The sequence below is a fragment of the Chelon labrosus genome (assembly GCF_963514085.1).
Source record: "Chelon labrosus genome assembly, chromosome: 21".
In the NCBI taxonomy this organism is placed as follows: domain Eukaryota; kingdom Metazoa; phylum Chordata; class Actinopteri; order Mugiliformes; family Mugilidae; genus Chelon; species Chelon labrosus.
The window spans coordinates 24,417,454-24,440,407 of NC_140354.1; the positions used below are offsets into that span (position 1 = coordinate 24,417,454).

General features: G+C 47.8%; 3 protein-coding genes across 8 annotated transcripts; all 3 read right to left on the reverse strand.

Annotated features, from left to right (window-relative positions):
* Nucleotides 1-778: 778 nt before the first annotated feature.
* Nucleotides 779-7,702, reverse strand: LOC311506890 (GTPase IMAP family member 7-like). Of its 4 annotated transcripts, none has more exons than XM_084571020.1 (3): nucleotides 3,651-4,882; nucleotides 3,435-3,556; nucleotides 779-2,323 (listed from the first exon to the last, which is right to left on the reverse strand). In XM_084571020.1, exons 2-3 carry the CDS (start codon nucleotides 3,469-3,471, stop codon nucleotides 1,380-1,382), a joined length of 981 nt encoding a protein of 326 aa, XP_084427146.1. In that variant the 5' UTR covers nucleotides 3,472-3,556; nucleotides 3,651-4,882; the 3' UTR covers nucleotides 779-1,379. The 4 variants fall into 4 exon arrangements, 2 of the variants coding, with proteins under 2 accessions (XP_084427146.1, XP_084427147.1); XR_014699705.1 differs by lacking the exon at nucleotides 779-2,323 and adding an exon at nucleotides 6,624-7,702 and having other exon boundaries at nucleotides 3,510-3,556; nucleotides 4,167-5,653; XR_014699706.1 differs by lacking the exon at nucleotides 779-2,323 and adding an exon at nucleotides 6,624-7,702 and having other exon boundaries at nucleotides 3,525-3,556; nucleotides 4,158-5,653.
* Nucleotides 7,703-8,990: 1,288 nt separating this feature from the next.
* Nucleotides 8,991-17,102, reverse strand: LOC311506880 (nuclear body protein SP140-like). 3 transcript variants are annotated; one of them, XM_084571004.1, is made up of 16 exons: nucleotides 16,790-17,102; nucleotides 15,538-15,712; nucleotides 14,668-14,859; nucleotides 13,884-14,003; nucleotides 13,675-13,808; nucleotides 13,569-13,607; nucleotides 13,453-13,492; nucleotides 13,304-13,342; nucleotides 13,103-13,222; nucleotides 12,883-13,022; nucleotides 11,304-11,372; nucleotides 11,085-11,236; nucleotides 10,362-10,470; nucleotides 10,072-10,146; nucleotides 9,850-9,993; nucleotides 8,991-9,755 (listed from the first exon to the last, which is right to left on the reverse strand). In XM_084571004.1, the coding sequence occupies exons 1-16, from the start codon at nucleotides 16,931-16,933 to the stop codon at nucleotides 9,654-9,656; spliced, it is 1,794 nt and encodes a 597-aa protein (XP_084427130.1). In that variant the 5' UTR covers nucleotides 16,934-17,102; the 3' UTR covers nucleotides 8,991-9,653. The 3 variants fall into 3 exon arrangements, with proteins under 3 accessions (XP_084427130.1, XP_084427129.1, XP_084427131.1); XM_084571003.1 differs by having other exon boundaries at nucleotides 14,635-14,859; XM_084571005.1 differs by lacking the exon at nucleotides 14,668-14,859.
* Nucleotides 17,103-17,267: 165 nt separating this feature from the next.
* Nucleotides 17,268-21,692, reverse strand: LOC311506754 (extracellular serine/threonine protein kinase FAM20C-like; the record flags this gene model as incomplete). The annotated part of the gene is made up of 11 exons (XM_084570820.1): nucleotides 17,268-17,520; nucleotides 17,618-17,677; nucleotides 17,796-17,877; nucleotides 17,988-18,097; nucleotides 18,262-18,442; nucleotides 19,036-19,151; nucleotides 19,377-19,469; nucleotides 19,549-19,627; nucleotides 20,790-20,962; nucleotides 21,150-21,551; nucleotides 21,676-21,692. 11 exons carry the CDS (start codon nucleotides 21,690-21,692, stop codon nucleotides 17,268-17,270), a joined length of 1,566 nt encoding a protein of 521 aa, XP_084426946.1.
* Nucleotides 21,693-22,954: the final 1,262 nt, after the last annotated feature.

A 22,954-nucleotide genomic window follows, 5' to 3' on the forward strand; every position in this document is an offset into this window, starting at 1 on the left:
CTCTCCTGTGTTTGTTGTAGCGTCACGCAGGTAACCAAGCCCCGCCCACCGGTACCTGCCAGGCCCGGCCAGCAGCAGAGAGGAGCAGGAGAATGAGCTGTCTGGTTATAAAAAGGCTGTAAGATACAGGGACACAATAAACCTGGATAAGAAGATGGAAAATAATGGAAAAGAAAACAGAGAGACTAGAAACGTGTTATTTAATGAATATTAACAAATATACTGAATATAACGTTGGTCAGGTTTGATATGTGGATAGAATTCCCCTTTTGTGTCAGCTGGGACACTGTATAGTTAATATATTGAAACCAGTAGATGTGAAACAGACACATTTCTGTTTTTGATTTTATCTGTTTTTACATTTTATTATTCCACTTAACAGATGAAGATCAGTGGAGATGACGATGAGCCTGGCAGAAACGACCTTAAAGGACCTGTAACCTGTGTACATGGTGGAAGATGAGGGCGATGGAAGACACTCGACCACGGTACAAAATACTACGTAGGAAATCTTTGATGCAGGGAAACTATAGTAACTATATATATATATATATAGTACTATTTATTAACTATATATTAACTATAGCAGCTCTGTATGAAGACTGAAATGCAATTTTTTCTCAGAAAGAAAAAAACCCAAAAACTTTTATTGTGATAATAAAGTATTTTCTATTTACTTATTAACTTTGCCCAAATGCTGTACTAGATTTAAACTGATTAATAATCCAAAAGGAAAATCACAAAATACTTAAAGGTCATGAAAATTCATTCAGATATAGAATGATTCAGATTAATGATGCATCCGCGTTAATTATTAAACACTATCAGTATCGGTGATACTCGCCCTGTATTTACTTGGTTTCAGATCGATACCAAATCTAGCGGTATCCACCACCACGTGTTGAAACTGATGGAGAGACTGACTTCACTCCAGGCTTCCAGTAGAGGGCGCTGTGGACTGAGAAACACTGGGCTCACGCTCAGATTATTTCAGATTATTTCACTTTATTTCAGATTAATAAAACTCTGTATGATCTAAAGGTCACATTTAAACATTACAGCAGTTTATTATTTCTTATCCTTTCTTATCATCAGCTGTAGTTTCCTGAAGCTTCATGGAGAAAGTGATTCTTTGCATTATTTCATGGTTTTATTTTATTATTTGTGGGGGCAGGGCTGGTTTAAAATGCTTCTTAGTGACGTTCTTTAGCAGCTGCTGCTTTGATATCCTGTCCCTTTTATATGAATAAACCCAGAACAGAGTTCCATCCAGAACGTTTGTTCATTTAATTTAAACCATGAATCTGAACACAGAACATGAACATGTGACTCTAATCTGGTCATCATCATTTCTACCACCTGAAGTTGCTTGGCCTAAATCAGAGAAGTCTTCCTGTAACCGCTGGAAACATCTTGAGGAACATCACAATCCAAACTATCGTTGCAGGAACCAGCCAAAAGCTTTCTACCCCCTTATAGCAGAAAATCACAAGAAGAGCTAACAACAGGAAGAGGCCGCCTCTGAAGATCATGGTGCGGAAGGACGTCTTGTTCACCTCCTTCTCTGCAACCCGTCTGGAGCTCTCCTCCTCTTTCCTCCACAGCTTTGTCTTCTCCTTCCTCAGCTCGTCTTCCTTGTAGTGTTCCTCCAGGGCCTTCTCTTTGGTCCTGATCTCTTCATTCCTCTCAGCCAGGATGCTCTCCTGTCTGTCCCTGATCCTCCTCTCCTTTTCGGGGTACAGTCTGGCCTCGTAGAACCCTCCCCCGTTCAGAGCCACCAGGGTCAGGATCTTGTCCATGAAAGTGGTCACCTGGGTCTGGTCCTCTGGGTTGTTGTTGTTGAAGACGTGGAAGCCTCCGGAACAGCGACGTATGAAGTTGCGGAGGTTTTCGTCACTCTCTGCAATGACTTCGTTGATGGTTTTTCCCTCCAGATGATCCCCGTGGGTGAACAGTACCACAGTGTAGTCCCACACTCTGGGTCCAAACTTGGCTTCGATCAGTGAGTTGGTGTCCTGGTCCTCCTGAGTCATCCGTCCTAACGGCACCACGAAGACAAAGACGTGAGGTCCAGGATCCTGCAGCTTCACTCGCTGCAGGATCTCTCTGACGATGTCCTCCTTGTTGCGTTCGTTCTCAAAGAAGCCGGGGGTGTCGATAACAGCGACAGACCTGTCTCCCACCTCCCCCACCTCCTTCTCACAGTGGATCGTGACTCTCTTCAGCTTCATGTCTGATCTGAACACCTTCCTGTTGAGGATGGTGTTCCCGCTGGAGCTCTTCCCTGCACCACTCTTCCCCAGGAGCATGATCCTCAGAGTCTCTGTGAAGGCAGCAGATGTCTTTACTAGACTTTACCAGCTGTAGGTTTGTAGATGTAATCAGAACAACAGCTGATCGTGTTTCAGAACATGTGAATGTGTCCTACAACTGAAACTAAACAAAGCTTCAGATATAAGCACAGCTTCAACAAAAACCTCTGTGTATTATTTATTTAATTAGACTTATTCTAGTTCAAAATGAGAGTGTAGCTTCTCGTTTCGTTTTGGTTTAATTTTAAATGGGTTGTCTGTAGACTCATCAGTACTGAGGTTATGGACTTAAATATTTCTGTACATTCCCAGTCAATACATGAACAAATAAATAGAAAGAAAATACAAGAATCAGTCCTACTTGAGTCCAATGAAGCTGCTCTATAAGGACCCACTGATCTAGTCTGAGTGTGTTGGTAGCCATGGACTGAAGAGTGACCTCGGGTTAAAGGAGCTGTGTGACTGCGTCATCCTCTTTCATACGTACACTCATAAATCCTCCATGTCTGTTTCTTCTCAGTGACTGAGGTCAGACTTTAATACTGACTGAAACTATCTAACATGAAGTCTGACTGAAGCTGTATCCGCAAATGTTGACTAGCAGGTATTTCTGGCTTACACGTATCCTGGAGCTGTTGTCCTTAATAAACCACTCGACTTCCAGGTGATGTAACAAAAAATAAAAACTTTTATTCCACAAGTGTCACTGCATTATCCACAAAATTAGCTTTCTCTTAATCAAAAATACAGAACAGGACACGGTAAAAAACCGTGTGTCTCCACTGCTAGTCTGGGGTTCGACCACGCAGGTAAACAACACCACTTGACCCAAAGAGCGAGACTGCAGTCTCTTAAAGCTACAGTACCCCAGTAATAAACGAACTAATAAATGACTATTGGAAATATGTAAACTTCAAATTCAAAAGTTACAGTAAATGTCTATGTAAATAACACAAGGAGATAAGGAGAAATGAGAATATTAGCAAGCTCATTCTTGCCTCATACAGAAGCTTTCCTCATCTTTCATCGTGTCTGTATGTGATGCAGAAGACCATGTGACGTCTCTGAAGGAGAAAACTCAGTCACAACAGAAACAGCTGGAAAGTAGATTTTCATTCTGACCTTGGTGCTGATCCGTCTCATCAGGTTTCGCGTCCATCGCTGCAGCAGAACCCAGCTCAAAATTAGCGTCAGTAGATTCTAGGTTCTACAGTCTGGCTGGTTTTACTGGATCGTCTCTGAGCCTGAACAGAAAGAGAAAGAACAAGGAAGTGACTGACCTCGATGTTAACAGGGCCAGAGATTCACACTACAACAGGAAACCATCAAACCATGCACCTCTGAGAGTTTCCTTCCTTCTAGTTGTTTGTGAATAACTTCAGTCTCTGAGTCGATCGAAAGACCAGTAGAAAATGTCAGGAACTACGTTTTAAACTGAAACTGATTTCCTCACATGTGACCCCACTATGGAACTAAGCAGCAGTCTTGAGGCGCCACTTGGTGGCCGCTTCATGTAACTGCTGTCAGAGTAGAGATCTGAGTAAAAGAGTTTCAGTAACAGAGTACCAACAGTCTAGTAACAATCTACAATCTAGTAAGTCTACAATCTAGTACCAGTCAACAGTCTAGTAACAGACTAAAGTCTAGTAACAGTTTAGTACCAGTATACAGTCTAGTAACAGTCTAGTAACAGTATACAGTCTAGTAACAGCCTACAGTCTAGTAAGTCTACAATCTAGTACCAGTCAACAGTCTAGTAACAGACTAAAGTCTAGTAACAGTCTAGTAACAGTATACAGTCTAGTAACAGTCTAGTAACAGTCTACCAACAGCTCTGTACTGCACCTCCGTCACCTTTAGACGTCATGGAACTAGCTGAGAACGAGATCCGGTGTCGGTGTGTTCAGGTTCCTGATGTTAGAGCTCAGAGAAAGTTCCTGTCGTCTGTTTTAGGTCTTGATCTGTTTCAGTCTTTGTTTCTGAGACTTTGCCTCCTCATGTGAACCTTTCTCTTGGTCTGTGGCTGTGCAATGAGGAGGTTAATATTATTTTATTCTTGAGCTCTGAAAAGTTTGAATGTGTTTCTGTGTCTCTGTCTCGATATTATCTGACAACAGCTGCTCAGTGAACCACCAGTGGTCGAGCCGCTTCAAGAGGATGTCCTTCACGACTCAAAGCCATATGTGAAGATGAGTCTGGACCAACAAACAGGAATCACTTATTTGACTGACAAGACACAGCCTTCAGCCTGAATGATGTTACTCAACAGTGTGAACAAGAACAACAACAGAGTGTTTATCCTTCATGTAGAAGAGTCAGTCCAGTCAGTCCAGTCGTCCATGGATGCCTTCTTCAATCCGGTTGTTTAGTCCAGTCTTTCACAGATACCTTCTTTAGTGCAGTCATTTAGTCCGGTTGTTCATGGAGACCCTGTTTAGTCCAGTTGTTTAGTCCGGTCGTCCGTGGATAACTTCCTTAGTCCGGTTGTTCATGGAGACCTTGTTTAGTCCAGTTGTTTAGTCCGGTCGTTTGGTCCAGTCCTTCGTGGAGATCTTCTTTAGTCCATTGGTTCATGGAGACCTTCTCCATCACGTCCGGTTGGCCAGTCTCTGCAGCAGCCTGATGACGGTGTCTTGTTTGGAGGACAGCAGCTCCAGAGCCGAAGCGATCCTGTCCAGGGACTCTGACATTCGAACCTCCCTCCTCTCACGCCTCTTCTCTCGGGCTTCGACCCTGCGGCGAGCCACCCCGTCCAGGTAGGCCTGCTCCTTCTGCCGCCTCAGGATCTCCTGGAAGACGGCAACGCTGCTCTGCTCCTTCCTCCCCATCTGGTTCTGACCTCTGGTCTTTGGTGTGGCTGTTGGAGGTGAGAGACAGGAGGACGTAGGGCACAAAGAGGAGGTGAAGATGTCCTGATGGAGGCTGCATGGTGGTTTACTGAGGTAAGGAACCACACCTGGGGAGAAGCCAGTGTAGCTGGATGTGTTGAGGTCCGTGGTGCTGGCGGTGCCGTCTGGAGGACGACTAGTGGCTGTCTCTGTAAAACCAGGGGAGGAGGTGATGGGAGGTACCACACTGGATGGATGAGAACTGGTCCTACCACTGTCACCACTGACGACTATCGGTGGCTTGAGCTCTGGAGCGTTGGATGTACTCACTGCGGTACTCGTCATGTGACCAGGGTCAGCGCCGGGCCAGAGGCTGGCGGCCGGCGGCGGAGGTTGCACCAGCTGTTCCGGCTTCACAGCGACCTTTGTAAAAGAGACGCTATCTGTGCATTTCTTTCTCCTGTTGATGATGATCTGAGAGCCAACGGTGTCACAGAGCATGGCGTCCATCAGCTGGAGACAGAGAAGACAGAGAGACAGAGATCAGTCTCAGTATAGTCAGAGCACTAAAACACTTCTGAATTTAAACTGATCCTCTGAACTGTTTATGGAGTCTCATCTGAACAGATTCAGATCTGGTTCCTTTTCTAAACTCTTGGTACTTCCTGTTTGTCTATTTTCACTGAGGTTGACTTTAATCTTCTAACTCCATCAAACACTACAACACCTGCTACCAGTGTTCATTCTGTTAATGAAGATGATTACAGTGACCAAGACGTTGACGAGGTGAAACTAATATCTGATGATAAAAACAAAGCTAGCTAGCTGCTACTAGCCCTGTGGTTACAGCTGAGGAGGAAGAGCATCAGTCTGATATCTCTGCAGCCTCCATCACGGTCACTAAGATAACTATGAAGTTAAAGAAGTCTCATCTAAGAACTTTACTAGTTACATGAAGTTATTGACCTCTGACCTTTTACTGACAGTAGTGGACAGAGTGGATGATGGATTAGCATCTAGCTAAATGTCCATACATGTAGTTTTCTCTGTAATGTCTGATCTAACCTTTTAAATGATCAAGGACATCAGCTGAGATCTGCTCAGAGATCAGTGCTTATCACTGATCACTGATGGAGCCTATCCCAGCTGTCATTGGTCTAGAGGATGGTCCACACTGGACAGGTCTCCAGCAGTCTATCTCAGCTGTCATTGGTCTAGAGGTGGGTCCACACTGGACAGGTCTCCAGTCTATCACAGGACTAACACACTTTATGGGATCAGATCTAAAGAAATATTTAGAGGAAAACGTTGCTATGTTCCAAATATTTCTGGTACCAGTTTAATTTAAACAGAAGGTTTAAGTTCTGACGCTGTAATCAGCTGCCAGCTACGTATGAATCCTGTTTGTACCTGCACCTCATCCTGAAGGAAGGTTCTGGTTTAGTTTTTCTTAGACTGTTCCTCTTTAAGTGGTTGGACTTACATCGAAGAACTCCCAGGAGGTTTTGGCGTGTCCCGTCTCCCGGCTGCGGTCCTTAACCCTCTTGTAGGTGACGATGAGGTTGTTCCACTTGCGGCGGATCTTGTTGACAGGAAGCCGGTGGCCCTTGGAGGCCATCTCCTCCTGGACGCTCTGGAAGAGCTGGGAACGTTCTCTGGTCTCATAGAGACCCCAACGGCGGCCGATGGCCTCGATCAGACACAGCACGGTTCGGGAAGAGAAGTCGGAGGTGGAGGGTGGAGCAGGAGGCGTCGCGGAGGCTGAGACAGAGATTGATTTTAGAGACGTCCAGAGATTTAAAAAGCTAAGATCAGATGAGATGAATGAGCTCATGTTCACTCTATTTCAGGTCATATGTGAGTTTTCAGTCTATACAGACGCATTTCTGTTTTTTATTTATTTTATTTTATTTTATAAGGAGGACATGTTTAATGATTGAATGACACTGTTCCTCTCCATCATGTAGATTCATTGATATGTTGTCGTTGTCAGAGCTCATTCATTCACTGACTGACTCACCTGTTGAGATGCTCAGGGATGAAGAGATGGAGACAGAAACTGATCATGGATCGATGACACACATGATGAATAGAACATGTCAACATGGAACATGTGATGAACTCACACAGGAGAACAGGAGGGCACGTGGCAGCCTCCTCCGCTGCTCCTCCTCCTCCTCCTCCTCCTCCGCAGCGTGCAGGCGGCTCCTGGCTGCTCACAACCAGCGCAGATGGACTCTCATCCACCGTCTCAGTCCTTACGTGCATCGCCTCGACGTCGCTGCCTCCCCCCTGCAGACCTCCCCCTTGCAGACAGCCGTCCTGCAGACCTCCGTCCATGGCTGCGTCCCTGGGAGCAGACGGAGCAGTCTTCGGTGTGCGCATGCGTCATAGCGTCGGACAGTTTCCTGGTTGATGTGCGTTGCAGACTTCAGATGTGATCGGTTGATCTGAGGCCACATGAGTCGTGGCTGCTCTGTCCACTGCAGCTCAGCGGACGGATGCGCAGAGCGGCTGCGCAGCTCTGTGACCTGATTGGCTACTAGCAACCGCGGCGGTGATGTCATCCGAATATATTGTTTAATTAGGTTTAATTAGTGACGTCACACAGGAGCATAAATATGACGTTTTACTCACAGACATCCTGACTTTAATGAAGGAACCAGAATAACATCCATGACAGGTGGAGTAGCTACAACCCAGTCAGCACACCTGAGACCAGACTACACCTGAGACCAGACTACACACCTGAGACCAGACTACACCTGAGACCAGACTACACACCTGAGACCAGACTAAACACCTGAGACCAGACTACACCTGAGACCAGACTAAACACCTGAGACCAGACTACACCTGAGACCAGACTAAACACCTGAGACCAGACTACACCTGAGACCAGACTAAACACCTGAGACCAGACTACACCTGAGACCAGACTAAACACCTGAGACCAGACTACACACCTGAGACCAGACTACACCTGAGTCCAGACTAAACACCTGAGACCAGACTACACACCTGAGACCAGACTAAACACCTGAGACCGGACTAAACACCTGAGACCAGACTACACCTGAGACCAGACTAAACACCTGAGACCAGACTACACCTGAGACCAGACTACACACCTGAGACCAGACTACACCTGAGACCAAACACCTGAGACCAGACTACACCTGAGACTAGACTACACCTGAGACCAGACTACACACCTGAGACCAGACTACACCTGAGACCAGACTACACACCTGAGACCAGACTAAACACCTGAGACCAGACTACACCTGAGACCAGACTAAACACCTGAGACCAGACTACACACCTGAGACCAGACTACACCTGAGTCCAGACTAAACACCTGAGACCAGACTACACACCTGAGACCAGACTAAACACCTGAGACCGGACTAAACACCTGAGACCAGACTACACCTGAGACCAGACTAAACACCTGAGACCAGACTACACCTGAGACCAGACTACACACCTGAGACCAGACTACACCTGAGACCAAACACCTGAGACCAGACTACACCTGAGACCAGACTACACACCTGAGACCAGACTACACCTGAGACCAGACTACACACCTGAGACCAGACTACACCTGAGACCAGACTAAACACCTGAGACCAGACTACACCTGAGACCAGATTACACACCTGAGACCAGACTACACCTGAGACCAGACTAAACACCTGAGACCAGACTACACCTGAGACTAGACTACACCTGGAGACTAAACACCTGAGACCAGACTACACCTGAGACCAGACTAAACACCTGAGACCAGACTACACCTGAGACTAGACTACACCTGGAGACTAAACACCTGAGACCAGACTACACCTGAGACCAGACTAAACACCTGAGACCAGACTAAACACCTGGAGGCTGAACACCTGAGACCAGACTACACCTGGAGACTGAACACCTGGAGAGACGTCTCAGTCATAGGATTCTGGACAAAGGATTAAAAATCAACATTTAATTTGTCCCTGTGTCTTAACGGTTGTAGTTCCTCCACCTGTGCTCCAGGTTGGATGTGAAAACCTTCAAATTAAAGCTGAGAGTCTGAACTTTAATAAAACATGTATGAACATGTTGAGACGCAGACGCAGAAACAGGAAATGACTTTAATGTTCATATTTATACAAGTTTAGTCCTCAGTGTCAGAGGCTTTGGTTCTTTGTGTTAGTAGACATGATACAGGTAAATCATGATACAGGTAAATACAGGTGAAACCAGATGTTTACATCCACTGTTAAAAGACATAAACATTTTTCCTCACTGTCTGAAGTTAATTCAGACTGAACCTCTCCTGTTTTAGGTCAGTTAGGATTACTGAAATTATTTCTATTTGCTAAATGCCAAAGTAATGAGAGAGAAGTTATTTCTTATTACTTTCTTCTTCAAAATGTTTATGTGTCTTTTAACACAGTGTATGTAAACATGTGGTGGCCGTATACACAGACAGCCTCATATCTGGTTTAACTTTAGATTCAGGTTTTCACAAGTCAGACGTCCGGTCACAGACTTTGAAGACCTTCTCAAACTCTGCGTCAAATAACTTCTTCAGTCGGTCGCCTTTCGCCAGGAATTCATCATTATTCTGGAAAAACATCATCACAGTCTCAGATTATCAGATGAAATCAGATTAATTCAAATTAAATCACGTCAGACCATCTTCATCCACCGACTCTCACCTGGTTGTATGAGGCACAGTTGGTGAAAATGAGCTGGACGTCAGAGACAAACTGTCCCACCGTCTGGTACTGCTTCTTCTGCAGCTTGTCTGCTATTTTACCCAACCACATGGGGGTCTGGACAAACGTGGAGTAGTCGTCCAGCTGTGGGGGACATGGGTTCAGATAACAGAGGGAAACACTCCTTGGGGAGTTGACCCATGATCATGAAGACAAACTCACATAGAGCAACGGGTTGGCAGCAAAGACCTGCTCCTCATCAGCACAGCACAGAAACAGCAGGAGGTACTGGCACTGCTGTGGACACAGGAAGACAGGGGGACAGATGATGGACAGTTGGACCTTAGCTCCTTCACCCAGAGACGGATCTCTGCCATCAGACTCTTTAACATCTGCTCCTCTGGATGACAGACCTGACTGGATCATTTCAGACTCTTCTACGTGTCTGTCCACATGTCTCCTCAGGGATCAGGTCTCAGGGATGTCCTGTCTCATGAAGAAGAACCACTTACCAGCATGTGCTCCGATATCTGACGGGACACCACTGAACCGTCCAGCTCCTTGAAAAAGTCCTGGTTGGTTCGGTAAACGCAGAATGTGCACAACCATGGGGTGTCCTCCCTGCAAACACACACACACACACACACACACACACACACACACACAGAGACACACGTTTATGTCTCTGACGGGACCTTCCTTTGACCTGTTGACTAGCTCCAGACCTCGTCACCTGTCACTGGTCTGAAATCATTTCCTGGTCTCTCAGTAACTCCTCCCTCTTCTTCTTCTTCTTCTTCTTCTTCTTCTTCTTCTTCTTCAGCCATCATGAACATACTCAGATACTCAGACTCCCAGAGTTCTCTGGGACAGCGCCCCCTCCAGGTGAGGACTACAATCTGGATTCAAAGCAGGCGTCAGGTTGAGCCTCTGGGTTCAGTCAGGATTTATTCACATGATGAAGATGAGTTTTATAAGTTTATGTTTTTGTAATAACGTTGACACATCTAAATGAGATCTCTACCACCTGAGGACAGGAAACAGTAGCACTCTGACATTTTGATTTGTCTTATTTCTGTGAACGACCACACACCAGGGAGGAGGAGAAGGATGAGGAGGAGGAGGAGGAGGAGGATTTACTGAGAGACCAGGCCAACTAAAAACTGATCTGAGGTCAGATCCTCAAAGAACCGTTGTCTAAACGTTAGAGGAACTTTCAGGAACAAGATGTTCACCCCAACAAGTCGTCTTCAACATGAGGCAGGTGACATTTCTGGTGGAAGGATCGAGGGCAGTCGTCACACACCACCAGCTCCCCCTCCTCCTCCTCATCCTCTTCCTCCTGACTTCTACAGATGCAGCACTCGTCATCGTTCTTCTGATTCTCCTGTGAAGAACAGGTTCTCCATCAGTAACGTCTAATCAGACACAGAATCAGAGTTCATCACACTCACCAGGTCAGAAGGGTTCGGTCTGCACAGAGGACAGGAGCACAGATCTGGATGGACCTTCAGGACGTCCTCCTGCAGAGGACAGAAGGAGACAGAAGGAGACAGAAGGAGACACAATGAGACACAATGAGACAGACTGAGACACAATGAGACAGGAGACAGATGAAGACAGAAGGAGACAGAATGTCTTAACAAAGACTTCTTCCTCTGATTTCCCTCCCAGAATCTTAATGTGTCACAGACTGCACCCTCTACCCCCACCCTGTAACACCACCCTGTAACACCACCCTGACTCTCTACCCCCACCCTGTAACACCACCCTCTACCCCCACCCTGTAACACCACCCTCTACCCCCACCCTGTAACACCACCCTGTAACACCACCCTGACTCTCTACCCCCACCCTGTAACACCACCCTCTACCCCCACCCTGTAACACCACCCTGACCCTCTACCACCCCCACCCTGTAACACCACCCTGTAACACCACCACCACCACTCTCTACCCCCACCCTGTAACACCACCCTGACCCTCTACCACCCCCACCCTGTAACACCACCCTGTAACACCACCCTGACCCTCTACCCCCACCCTGTAACACCACCCTCTACCACCACCCTGTAACACCACCCTCTACCACCACCCTGTAACACCACCACCACCACTCTCTACCCCCACCCTGTAACACCACCCTGACCCTCTACCCCCACCCTGTAACACCACCCTCTACCCCCACCCTGTAACACCACCTGTAACACCACCCTGACCCTCTACCCCCACCCTGTAACACCACCCTCTACCCTCACCCTGTAACACCACCCTGTAACACCACCCTGCACCACCCTCTACCACCACCACCACTCTCTACCCCCACCCTGTAACACCACCCTGACCCTCTACCCCCCTGACCCTCTACCACCACCCTGTAACACCACCCTGACCCTCTATTACCACCCTGTAACACCACCCTGACCCTCTACCACCACCCTGTAACACCACCCTGACCCTCTACCACCATCCCCACCCTGTAACACCACCCTGCACCACCCTCTACCCCCGCCCTGTAACACCACCACCCTGACCCTCTATTACCCCCACCCTGTAACACCACCCTGACCCTCTACCACCAGCCCTGACCCTATACCCCCACCCTGTAACACCACCACCACCCTCTACCCCCACCCTGTAACACCACCCTAACCCTCTACCACCACCCTGCACCACCACCACCCTGACCCTCTACCACCCCCACCCTGTAACACCACCCTGACCCTCTACCCCCACCCTGTAACACCACCCTGTAACACCACCACCACCACTCTCTACCCCCACCCTGTAACACCACCCTAACCCTCTACCACCACCCTCTACCACCACCCCCACCCTGTAACACCACCCTGACCCTCTACCACCCCCACCCTGTGACACCACCCTGTAACACCACCCTGCACCACCCTCTACCCCCACCCTGTAACACCACCCTAACCCTCTACCACCACCCTCTACCACCACCACCCTGACCCTCTACCACCCCCACCCTGTAACACCACCCTGCACCACCACCACCCTGACCCTGGTCACCTCTATGAGCACACTGAGAGGTTTTCCTTCCCACTCGATGTCTCTCTTCCAGTTGACGTCGCTCCGCCCCAACGCCTCCTCCGTGAACTCCTCCGGGCTCAACCAGGCCGTCTCCGTCCGGATGCTCTTCCCTCGAGAACCTGTGGACGGTCCAGAGGAGACGTGTCTTTGAGTTTAACGCCTTGACCTCCGTCCTCCAGCCTGAGACTGATGTAGTCACCTGATGCAAATCGATTTTGGTGTAATGTTCCAGCTGCAGCTCCACAGGAAACTCTGAACACCACCTTCCTGCTCTTCGTCTGCTCCTCCATCCCTTCTTCATATTCATCTTCATCTTCATCTGTGGAACACACGTGTTGTCAGCATCATACATGACCTACTGTCCATGTGAATGTACCATCTGTAGAACGCCTTCTCTCACTGGAGGACACCTGGTCACCCTCCTCATCCTCATCTTCCTCTACAGGATTAAAAGCAGCACATTTGAACGGAATCAGATCTCAGTGAATATTACAGATGTACATGAGGAACCAGGTGTTTCATTATTTGTATGAAGCCATGAATCCTCACCTGTGCTTAAATGAGCCGATGCAAACAGAGACTTCTTGGCCTGAAGACAGAATGTCAAAGTCAGAATCACTAAAAACAAAAAGAATTCTTTTCTAATCCTCAGTTCAGCTTTTTACCTTTTTACTTCTGTAGCTTCCTGATTGCAGGTGTCCGTCCTGCAGCGAAGTGAAATCATTTGATGAGAAGACATGAAAACACTTCCTGATCAACTCTTCAACTAACCTGCAGGAGTTTCCCCAGAGGAGTTCCTCTGCAGCGGATGCTCAGCTTCCAGTTCTTGAAGCTCTGCTTTCCTGCAGCCTTTTCAAACTCAGTGGGAGTCAACCACTGTTCCTGGACCCGGATGCATTTCTGTCCTGAGACATCCAGGAGAAGACAGTCAAACTCAAACACACATTCATTCATTCACCTCCAGCTCCACGGTGTCTGACCTTCAGCCAGTCTCCGTCTCTGCAGTGTTCCCTCCAGGTTCCCACATTCAACAGGAAGCTGGGATGCATAGAGAGGCCATGTCCAAATGTCCTCCTTCTGTCCCTTCTTCAGTGGAGATGCTAGGACGCAAAGACATTCTGCAATTAGACGAAATAATAAGACGGGTCTAACAGGAGGATGAATCTGGACACACAGCTGGACAGGGTCACCAAGGACGGATGGACAGATGGACAGACAGGCGGACAGATGAATGTAACATGTGTCACAGTTTGTGGTGAAGCAGGACCCAAGACACTAAGAGAGGAAGGAGGAGGAACTCAAAGTAAAATAAGTGCAGAATAATCAGCTGAGGATCAAAACCAAAACAAGACCTTGAGAACACGAGGAACTAAAGGTGGACAGAGGGGGTAACACAGCAGGACAGACAACCTGACAAAGGGACACAGGGACAAGGGAGGGTTATATATGCACTCACCCATAGAGAGGAGGAGGAGCACCCATACAAAAGACACAAGACAAGAGAGGTGAGTGACATCACAGAGGGACAGAGACAGGAAGTAAAAGTTAAATCCAACAATCAAAGGGGAAAAACACAGGAAGTAAAACCAGACAAGGAACACAGAGGAAGAACTTTACAAAATAAAATCAGGAAACACCAGGAAAACACTGAAAACCATGACAACGTGCAGTCAGGCTGATGAAGGAGAAAGAGGAGGAGGAGGAAGAGGAGGAGGAGGAGGAGTGACCTACAGAAGTGGAGCTTCTTGGAGCGTTTCCTCTGACCTGGAGTCAGCTGTGATGAAGGACCAGGCTGCTCCTCTTCATCAGTGCACAGGCTCCTCCTCCTCAGCTTCCTCTTCTTCACTGACTTTGTCTCCTCCTCCTCCTCCTCCTCCTCCTCTTCCTCTGTGGTCAGTTTGGCTCTCTCTTCCTTCTCCACCTTCTCAGGAAGCTGAGAGTCAAAGTGGTAAGACCCTGAAATGAAGAGAGTCCAGATCTGAACATCTGGAGTCTGAGACATGACCTCACATTAACATCTGTCCTGATGTGATCTGATCATTCAACCATTCATTAGAAATGATCACATGAATCAGTGATGTCTGTTCATTAGTAATGAGAGACTTTTAAAAGGTTCTGGTCTTGGAGCTGAGAACCAAACTAAACAAGAAACTAATCTGAACTAGAATCAACTCAGTAATAAAGACCTGGTTCCTCTGAGGATGAAGCTTCCAGGGTTCAGGTCTAATCTGAGTCTTTGTCTTATATTAAGACCAGGTGTAGACAAAGGGACTTAGAGATGGACAGGTGAGATTAGATGTGATCAGGTGAGACCAGATGTGATCAGGTGAGACCAGATGTGATCAGATGAGACCAGATGTGATCAGATGAGACCAGATGTGATCAGTTGAGACCAGATGTGATCAGATGAGACCAGATGTGATCAGGTGAGACCAGAGGTGATCAGATGGGTTGAACCGTGGGTTTATCTCTTGATGCTGAAGCAGATGTTTTTGCTTTCTTGTTTAATTGATCCAAATGAACCTGAACCTGTTTGTTCTTTCTTTCAGTTAGCTGCTGTCTGTCTGTCTGAAGCTACAGCGTCCACCACTGAGGACTCATGCTGACTGAATCCACTCAGAGCTGGGGTCTCACCGTCCATCAGACAGTTCCTCAGGTGTTTCAGGGTCGGGTACTGGTTCAGCGTCACGTCCTTGAAGACACACTTCCAGAAGGTGGGAATGTGTTGGCAGCGGTGTGTCTCCATCCAGTCCAGGATCTCATAGATGGCCTTCTTCAGGTTTTCTCTGCTCTTCATACGAATCACCTTCTGCTCCACAGAAACACAACATCAGTACAAGTCTTTACTGGTCCACGAGCAGCAGCTGGACACAACCACCATCAGACCCAGGTCTGTTAAAGACAAACCATCAGAATGTGTAATACACCTTCATGTCTGAGGACAGAACTACAGTAGAATTATTTTAAAGATGTTTCAGGTTGTTCATTAAATGTTCATCATGTTCTTCTTCTGCTCCTTCTACTGAGACAAACATCTGGACGTATTTACAGGTTATTATGTTGTTGTTCTATCTAAATGCAGGACGTTACTGTGAGACGAATCAGAACAATGAAGAGAGTCCACTCATGTCATTCATCCATGTGGTGGAGTAACAGTGAGAACCAGTTTTATTTAGCTTGTTAGCACAGGGTAAAGGTCTTCATTAACTGGACTGAGTCGTTCTCATCAGACTGGACTCAGCTAACGTTAGCTAGCCGACCTTAAAGTACAGATCTTCATGTTTGATGGTTTTAGTTTAACACTGAGTTGCATTACGTTGTTTCTCTTCTGATGTTGATATAATGTGACAAGTTACCTGTGACACCCAGAGTGGAGCTGGATCCTTTCATTTAAATAACATTAACTGTTGTCTCTCTGTGCAGAGGACAGGCGTCGTGTTTAACTGAACTCCTCCTAGTTCTCCTAGTCTGCTGACGTGAGAACCTAAAATGTTCTGATATGTGTTTGTCCTGTTGGGTCAAGTTTATCACACTGATTCTGAAAACACATTTTTTCTTCAGGTTCTTCTTCAGAATAAATCCTGAGAGAGGAACCATCAGAAAACCTCCTGAACTTCTTTAGATGTGTAAATAAATTCAAGTCACACTGCATGTATACTAAATATGTCTTTAAGGTACATGCAGTACATATTATATATATACTGATATCATTATTCTGTTAACCTTAATTAACTGCTAATACTTTGCCTGTTATTGAAAAGACGGTTTAATAAACAGTGAAGAATTCATTTGACTGTTTTATTACAGAAATAAAAACTACAACTACACGAACACTAACACAGTCCCGTGCTGTCCCGCCCGCTCTTCTCCCTCCAGGTGTCCTCACCTTGTACCTGTCCTCGGGGACCAGGTTGTAGTCCCGGAGCTGGTTCAGGAACGTGTGCGGGTTCTCCATGCAGGACAGCTCCGTTTTACGGCAGTGGAAGAACCGCAGCAGCTCCTTGGAGTCCAGAAAGTCCAGCGGATCCATCGGGGCCCTCCAGACCAGACCAGACCAGACCTCTGCTCCCGGAAGTTGTCTCTTCTCGGGTCGGAGCCTCTGACGCTTCCTCCTCCCAGTGACGTTAGGAAACCGAAAGTCCGCCGCAGCCCGCCCGCGAGAGCGCGCACGGCTGGAGCGCGCACAGCTGGAGCGTGAACTAGAGCGCAGAGGTCCGTGAACGTGACGATGAGCGGATGATGACTCATGTAGAGTTAGACACGTGATGATTTACTGGTTCTGATGCGTCTCCCTGATCCCCTCAGGACACTAAGAGGACTTGGACCAGATCAGTGTGAACAGAAACAGACACAGACTCTCTGAGTTAAACATTTATTATGATCTCATCAGATCCCTCCAGGTCATTGTAGACCACATCCCCGTGTTCCTCCTGACAGACCTGAACCACCTGCAGGATGGCGGTGAGCCGGCGGTCTAGAGCAGACAGGTGTGGTTCTGACAGGAGGGGGGCCACACCTGCCAGGGGGTCCTGGGCCAGCGACTCCCTCATCACGTCACTCAGACGGAAGTCAGGCAGCAACAGGAGGCGCAGACGGAGGAGGGTGGAGCGACGGATCCTAGGGGGACAAAAGTGCATCAGGAAAAGGATCTGGTCTGGTCTGGTCTGGTCTGGTCTGACCCTGGTCCTGGTCCTGGTCCTGGTCCTGGTCTTACCTGCAGCACTGCTGTAGAGGAGCCAGAATGGAGGGTTCATCCTGTGAGTGACGTCCAAACCTGAGACACATTTTAGATCAAGGTGAAGTTTTCAGAAGGACTAAACCAATCAGATGAGTCTTAGAGGACGAGTCTTAGAGGACGAGTCTTAGAGGACGAGTCTTAGAGGACGACTCACGCTCGTCCGTTGTCCAGGTGAAGCAGAAACGTGTCGTTGCCAAACTTGTCAAATGTCTCGTAGTGATGTCTGTCCATGTTGCCTGTCAGTGGACCCAGGGTCAGACAGTGATGCTAATGCTGCTAATGATGCTAAAGCTGCTAATGATGCTAATAATGCTAATGATACTGATACAGGACAGACAGCACTGACTCGTCAGGAAGTCCAGGACGGACATGTCCACAACGTCCAGTAGTCTAGAGCCACGGTCGTAGGGGGGCGTTTGTTTCACTGTGTCACAAAAGGACATGTCCTTCTCCCACCTGAGGACAGACGGATGGAGACAGTCACTGTTAATGGAGATTATAACCATCGTACCCTGTAAGGTGGCATTTAAGGTGGTATTTAAGGTGGTATTTAGGGTGACGTTTAAGTTGGTGGACATGGACAGGGACTAGATCAGATGATGAACGACCCTTGAACCCACTTGGCCAGCTTGGTGCGGCTGTAGGACCGTCTCCATGGCGACCGCCAGGACCTGCGGGGCGCCAGGCTGAGGTCCGGCAACATGGCCGCCAGGGACACCTCCAGCAGCTGAGGCTGACCACACACTGGGTGCTCTGTAGAGCAGTAGTACTCACACTGTCCATAGAAACACATGTTCCCAGCTGGAGGGACAGACAGAGGGACAGAGACACGGTCAGAGACACGGACACACAGTCATAGGGACAGAGAAATGCTCAGACAGACAGAGACACGGTTAGAGGAACAGACAGAGGGACAGAGAAGCAGAGAGATGGACAGAGAGACGCTCAGAGAGATAGAGACACTGTAAGAGACACAGAGACACTGTCAGAGAGGCAGAGAGATAGAGACACAGTCAGAGGGACAGACAGAGGGACAGCGGGACAGAGACACGCTCAGAGAGATAGAGACACTGTAAGAGACACAGAGACACTGTCAGAGAGGCAGAGAGATAGAGACACAGTCAGAGGGACAGACAGAGGGACAGCGGGACAGAGACACGCTCAGAGACACGTCAGAGAGACAGACAGAGAGGCAGAGAGATGGACAGAGAGATGCTCAGAGAGATAGAGACACAGTCAGAGGGACAGGCAGAGGGACAGAGACACGCTCAGAGACACGGTCAGAGACACAGAGACACTGTCAGAGAGACAGACAGATGGACAGAGACACGGCTCAGAGAGACAGCTCAGAGAGACAGACAGATGGACAGACCAACAGGTCTGATAAGACGTACCGGGGGACGTGAAGAAGGTCCTGGACAGACGGTGGTCGGTGGAGACGTCTCTGATCTCTGAGGTGACGTTGACGAGTCGACCGACCACCGGAGGAACTCTGTTAAAGCCCAGCACCCTGAGACATGGACAGACGGCAGGAGACAGAGACAGATGGCAGGAGACATGGAGACAGTGACAGATGGGAGGAAACATGGAGACAGATTATTATTATTTGACTGTGTCCAGATCAAACTCTGTCCTCTGTCAATGCTTCTTGTCAGCATCCAGTGAGACGCCTTGTCTTTGACTCATGTCCTAATGAACTAGTGTCTCCAGAGTTGGACTGATTCTGTCTCCTTACCTGTCCAGGTGAAAGGCAGCGATCTCTGCATTGTGTCTCTCAAAGTCTGAGAAGTAGAAGAGGTTAACATCTGTCTCTGCGTCTCTGGACTGTCTGTCCAACAGAGACACAGAAAGAAAGAAATGAATCAGTCAGTGAAGGACAAACGGAGACAGAGCAGGACGTGTCTCACCTCCTGGGTTTAAGTAGAGCTTGTCCATGATTGGAGAAGGACAGAAGCAGTTTGAGCTGAGTGCCACCGGTCTTCTGGACTGAAACAGAAAGACAAGACATTAGAAGACATGTGGGGGACTCACGTGGAGACCAGGTTGTGTTACAGCTGCTCCTCCAGCAGGAGGCGCCATTTAGACATGAACCAGGTTCTTTATTGACCTGCAGCCACTGAACAGTCACGTGACTCTGATCCACTTAGAACCAGCATTTACTTTTACACCCTGTCCTGTTTATTGATCAGCCACAACATTAAGACCACCGGCCTGAAGGTGTCCATGTCTCCCTGGACCTCTGAAACAGTTCTGATTCATCAGGGGACGTCCTGTGGTGTCAGGTACCAGGACATTAGTCTCTGGGTTCTATAGGGACATTGTTCATGTTCTCTGACTGGTCCTGATCAGTTGTTGTGTTGTTCTGAGTAAGATCCACATGAATCACGAAGAACACCAGGTGATGAACCCGTCAGTGGTCGTAATGTTATGGCTGATCAGTTTACATGTTGAAAGATGCTCAGTGAGTCAGCTTCACCACATCGATTCATGAGTCCTCCATGTCCCCCATGTCCTCCACTTCTCCATGTTCCCCATGTCCTCCACTTCTCCATGTCCTCCATGTCCACCATGTCCTCCACTTCTCCATGTCCTCCATGTCCTCCATGTCCTCCACTTCTCCATGTCCTCCATGTCCTCCACTCCTCCATGTCCTCCACTTCTCCATGTCCTCCATGTCCTCCACTCCTCCATGTCCTCCACTTCTCCATGTCCTCCATGTCCTCCACTTCTCCATGTTCTCCATGTCCTCCATGTCCTCCATCTAATGTCTGTCTCCTCTGTTTTCTTCTCTCAGATTAGTCAGTTATAACAGATCTTTCCTGTCACATGTTCCTCTGAGCTCTACAGCTACGTACCAGTGTCATGTTATAAGGGTGTTATAAGCGTGTTATAAGCGTGTTGTAAGTGTGTTATAAGCGTGTTATAAGCGTGTTATAAGCATGTTATAAGCGTGTTACAAGCGTGTTATAAGCATGTTATAAGCGTGTTATAAGCGTGTTACAAGCGTGTTATAAGCGTGTTATAATCGTGTTACAAGCGTGTTATAAGCGTGTTATAAGCGTGTTATAAGCATGTTATAAGCGTGTTAACCCTAACCCTCTGCCACTAGTTCAGAGTTATTAACAGAAACAGTCTTTAATCTACTCACCAGCACCGAGGATGCGCTGTGTTGCCAGATAGTGAGTCAACTGATCCAGGTCTTTCCTGTTGAACAGTTCCCAGCGAGAGATGCCCAGGTGGAAACGAAGCCAAGGAGGATGAGTCTCTGCATCACTGGTCCAGGACACTTCATCATAGTCTTCCTCATGACTGGCACTCTGCCTTCAGAGAGAGAGCACATGGATAAAAGGACTGACTAGGACTGACTAGGACTGACTAGGTCCTCTGATTGTCTGGTAGAGTCAGGGGGAGCCAGGAGATGTTAAACTCAGCTTTTAGTTTCTCTTACCTTTGACTGCCGCTGGCTTCCTCCTCCTTCTCCTCTTCCTCCTCCTCCTCCACCTCCTCCTCCTCCTCCTCTTCCTCCCCTAGTTGTCCTCCATCCGTCCTCAGCCTCAGGAGCCAGTCGTCTGGCTGCAGATCTGGACCTGGCAGGTTGTACAGTTCATGTCTGAACAGCTCCTCCAGCTTTGAATGACCTTTGACCTCTCCACTCCTCTCTTTGAAGGAGCCTCCTTCTTTATGAGCTGGTGTTGGATGCTGCTCCTTCTGGAGGTCTGATGGCAGCTTATCTGTGGGGGAGACAGCAGACGAAGAAGAGGAGGAGGAGGAGGAGGAGGAGGGAAGGACACAGATGGTCTGGAGGACTGAGAGGCAGAAACCAGCCAGAAGGAGGTGGACAACCAGAGACAGACAGGCCAGAGACAGACAGATGGACCGGGCAGATGGACTCAGGCTTCTACTCGTCATCCTGGAGGAAGAACGAAAGAACACAGAGCGGGTCAGAACCTGGGATTCAAACTACAGACTACAGGAGGTGAGGGTCGGCTTGTTAACACCATCCTGAATGATTCCTGAAGACAGGTGAGACACACCTGTCTTCAGGAATCATTCCCAGATCAACACACCTGAACACACCTGACCTCTGATCAACACACCTGACCTCTGATCAACACACCTGCCCTCTGAGCAACACACCTGAACACACCTGAACACACCTGACCTCTGATCAACACACCTGACCTCTGATCAACACACCTGCCCTCTGATCAACACACCTGCCCTCTGATCAACACACCTGACCTCTGATCAACACACCTGACCTCTGATGAACACAGGTCCAGTGGTGCTAGAGTTTCATTTGCACCTTCTACAGTCTGTTTACATTCTCTATAGATATTCTGGACAGTCATCACATTCATAGCAGAGTAACTTGTAGATACTTTGTATTTTGTATCCTGTTCTGTTTCTGTCTCTTTTACACCTTAAAATGTCTGTACTTGCACGTTAAGCTGCTCACCTGTGCCTTAAATTGCCCCCCGGGGACAAACAAAGTTTTCTGAATCTGAATCTGAAAAATCAGCTGACCCTGGTTTAGTTAAACTCAACAGAACCAAAGGACCTGAGGACGGAGACGTGTCCCAGTAAAGCCCAGCTGATCCTCTGTCTCCTCTCAGAAACCCTGACACTAGTTAAATTAATCTCTTCAGACCAGATGAATCACTTACATCTCTTTCTCCTCCAGAGCTTCTCCTCTCTAGAGGTTCAGGTTTCATGTGTTCATTGTGTCCCGGGACGATCAGACTGGATCAGTGTTTGTCTCTGGTCATGTGGTCTGCAGAGCAAACAGAGATCTGGTCTGGTGTGTTACAGTGACCCGGGTCATCCTGACCCTCCGCTAGAAGAAGAGGATCACTGGACACGCTGTAGAGAGGTGATGTGGTCTGGATTAGTCCCGACCCAGATCCTGATCCTTACCCTGACCCTGAGCCTGATCCTGATCCTGAACAAGTTTGAACCCTCTTAAAGTTGTGAAGCCCAATAAATGTCCCCCCAACTGAATAAACCCAGAGATTCGGAGGGTAGTTGATATTCTCAAAGACACACAAAGACACACAAATATTTAACTATGTTCAGTCTTTAAATGTAGCATTAGCATGTAGCGTTAGCATGTAGCATTAGCATGTAGCGTTAGCATGTAGCGTTAGCATGTAGCATTAGCATGTAGCATTAGCATGTAGCATTAACATGTAGCATTTGTGAGGATTTAGCAGTACTTCTATTTAACACTGTTGACATGTTGAAACCTTTGTTGTTCTTCATCCTGATGCTTACACACACAAACAGAGTTTAAGATCACATCTGGACCACAGG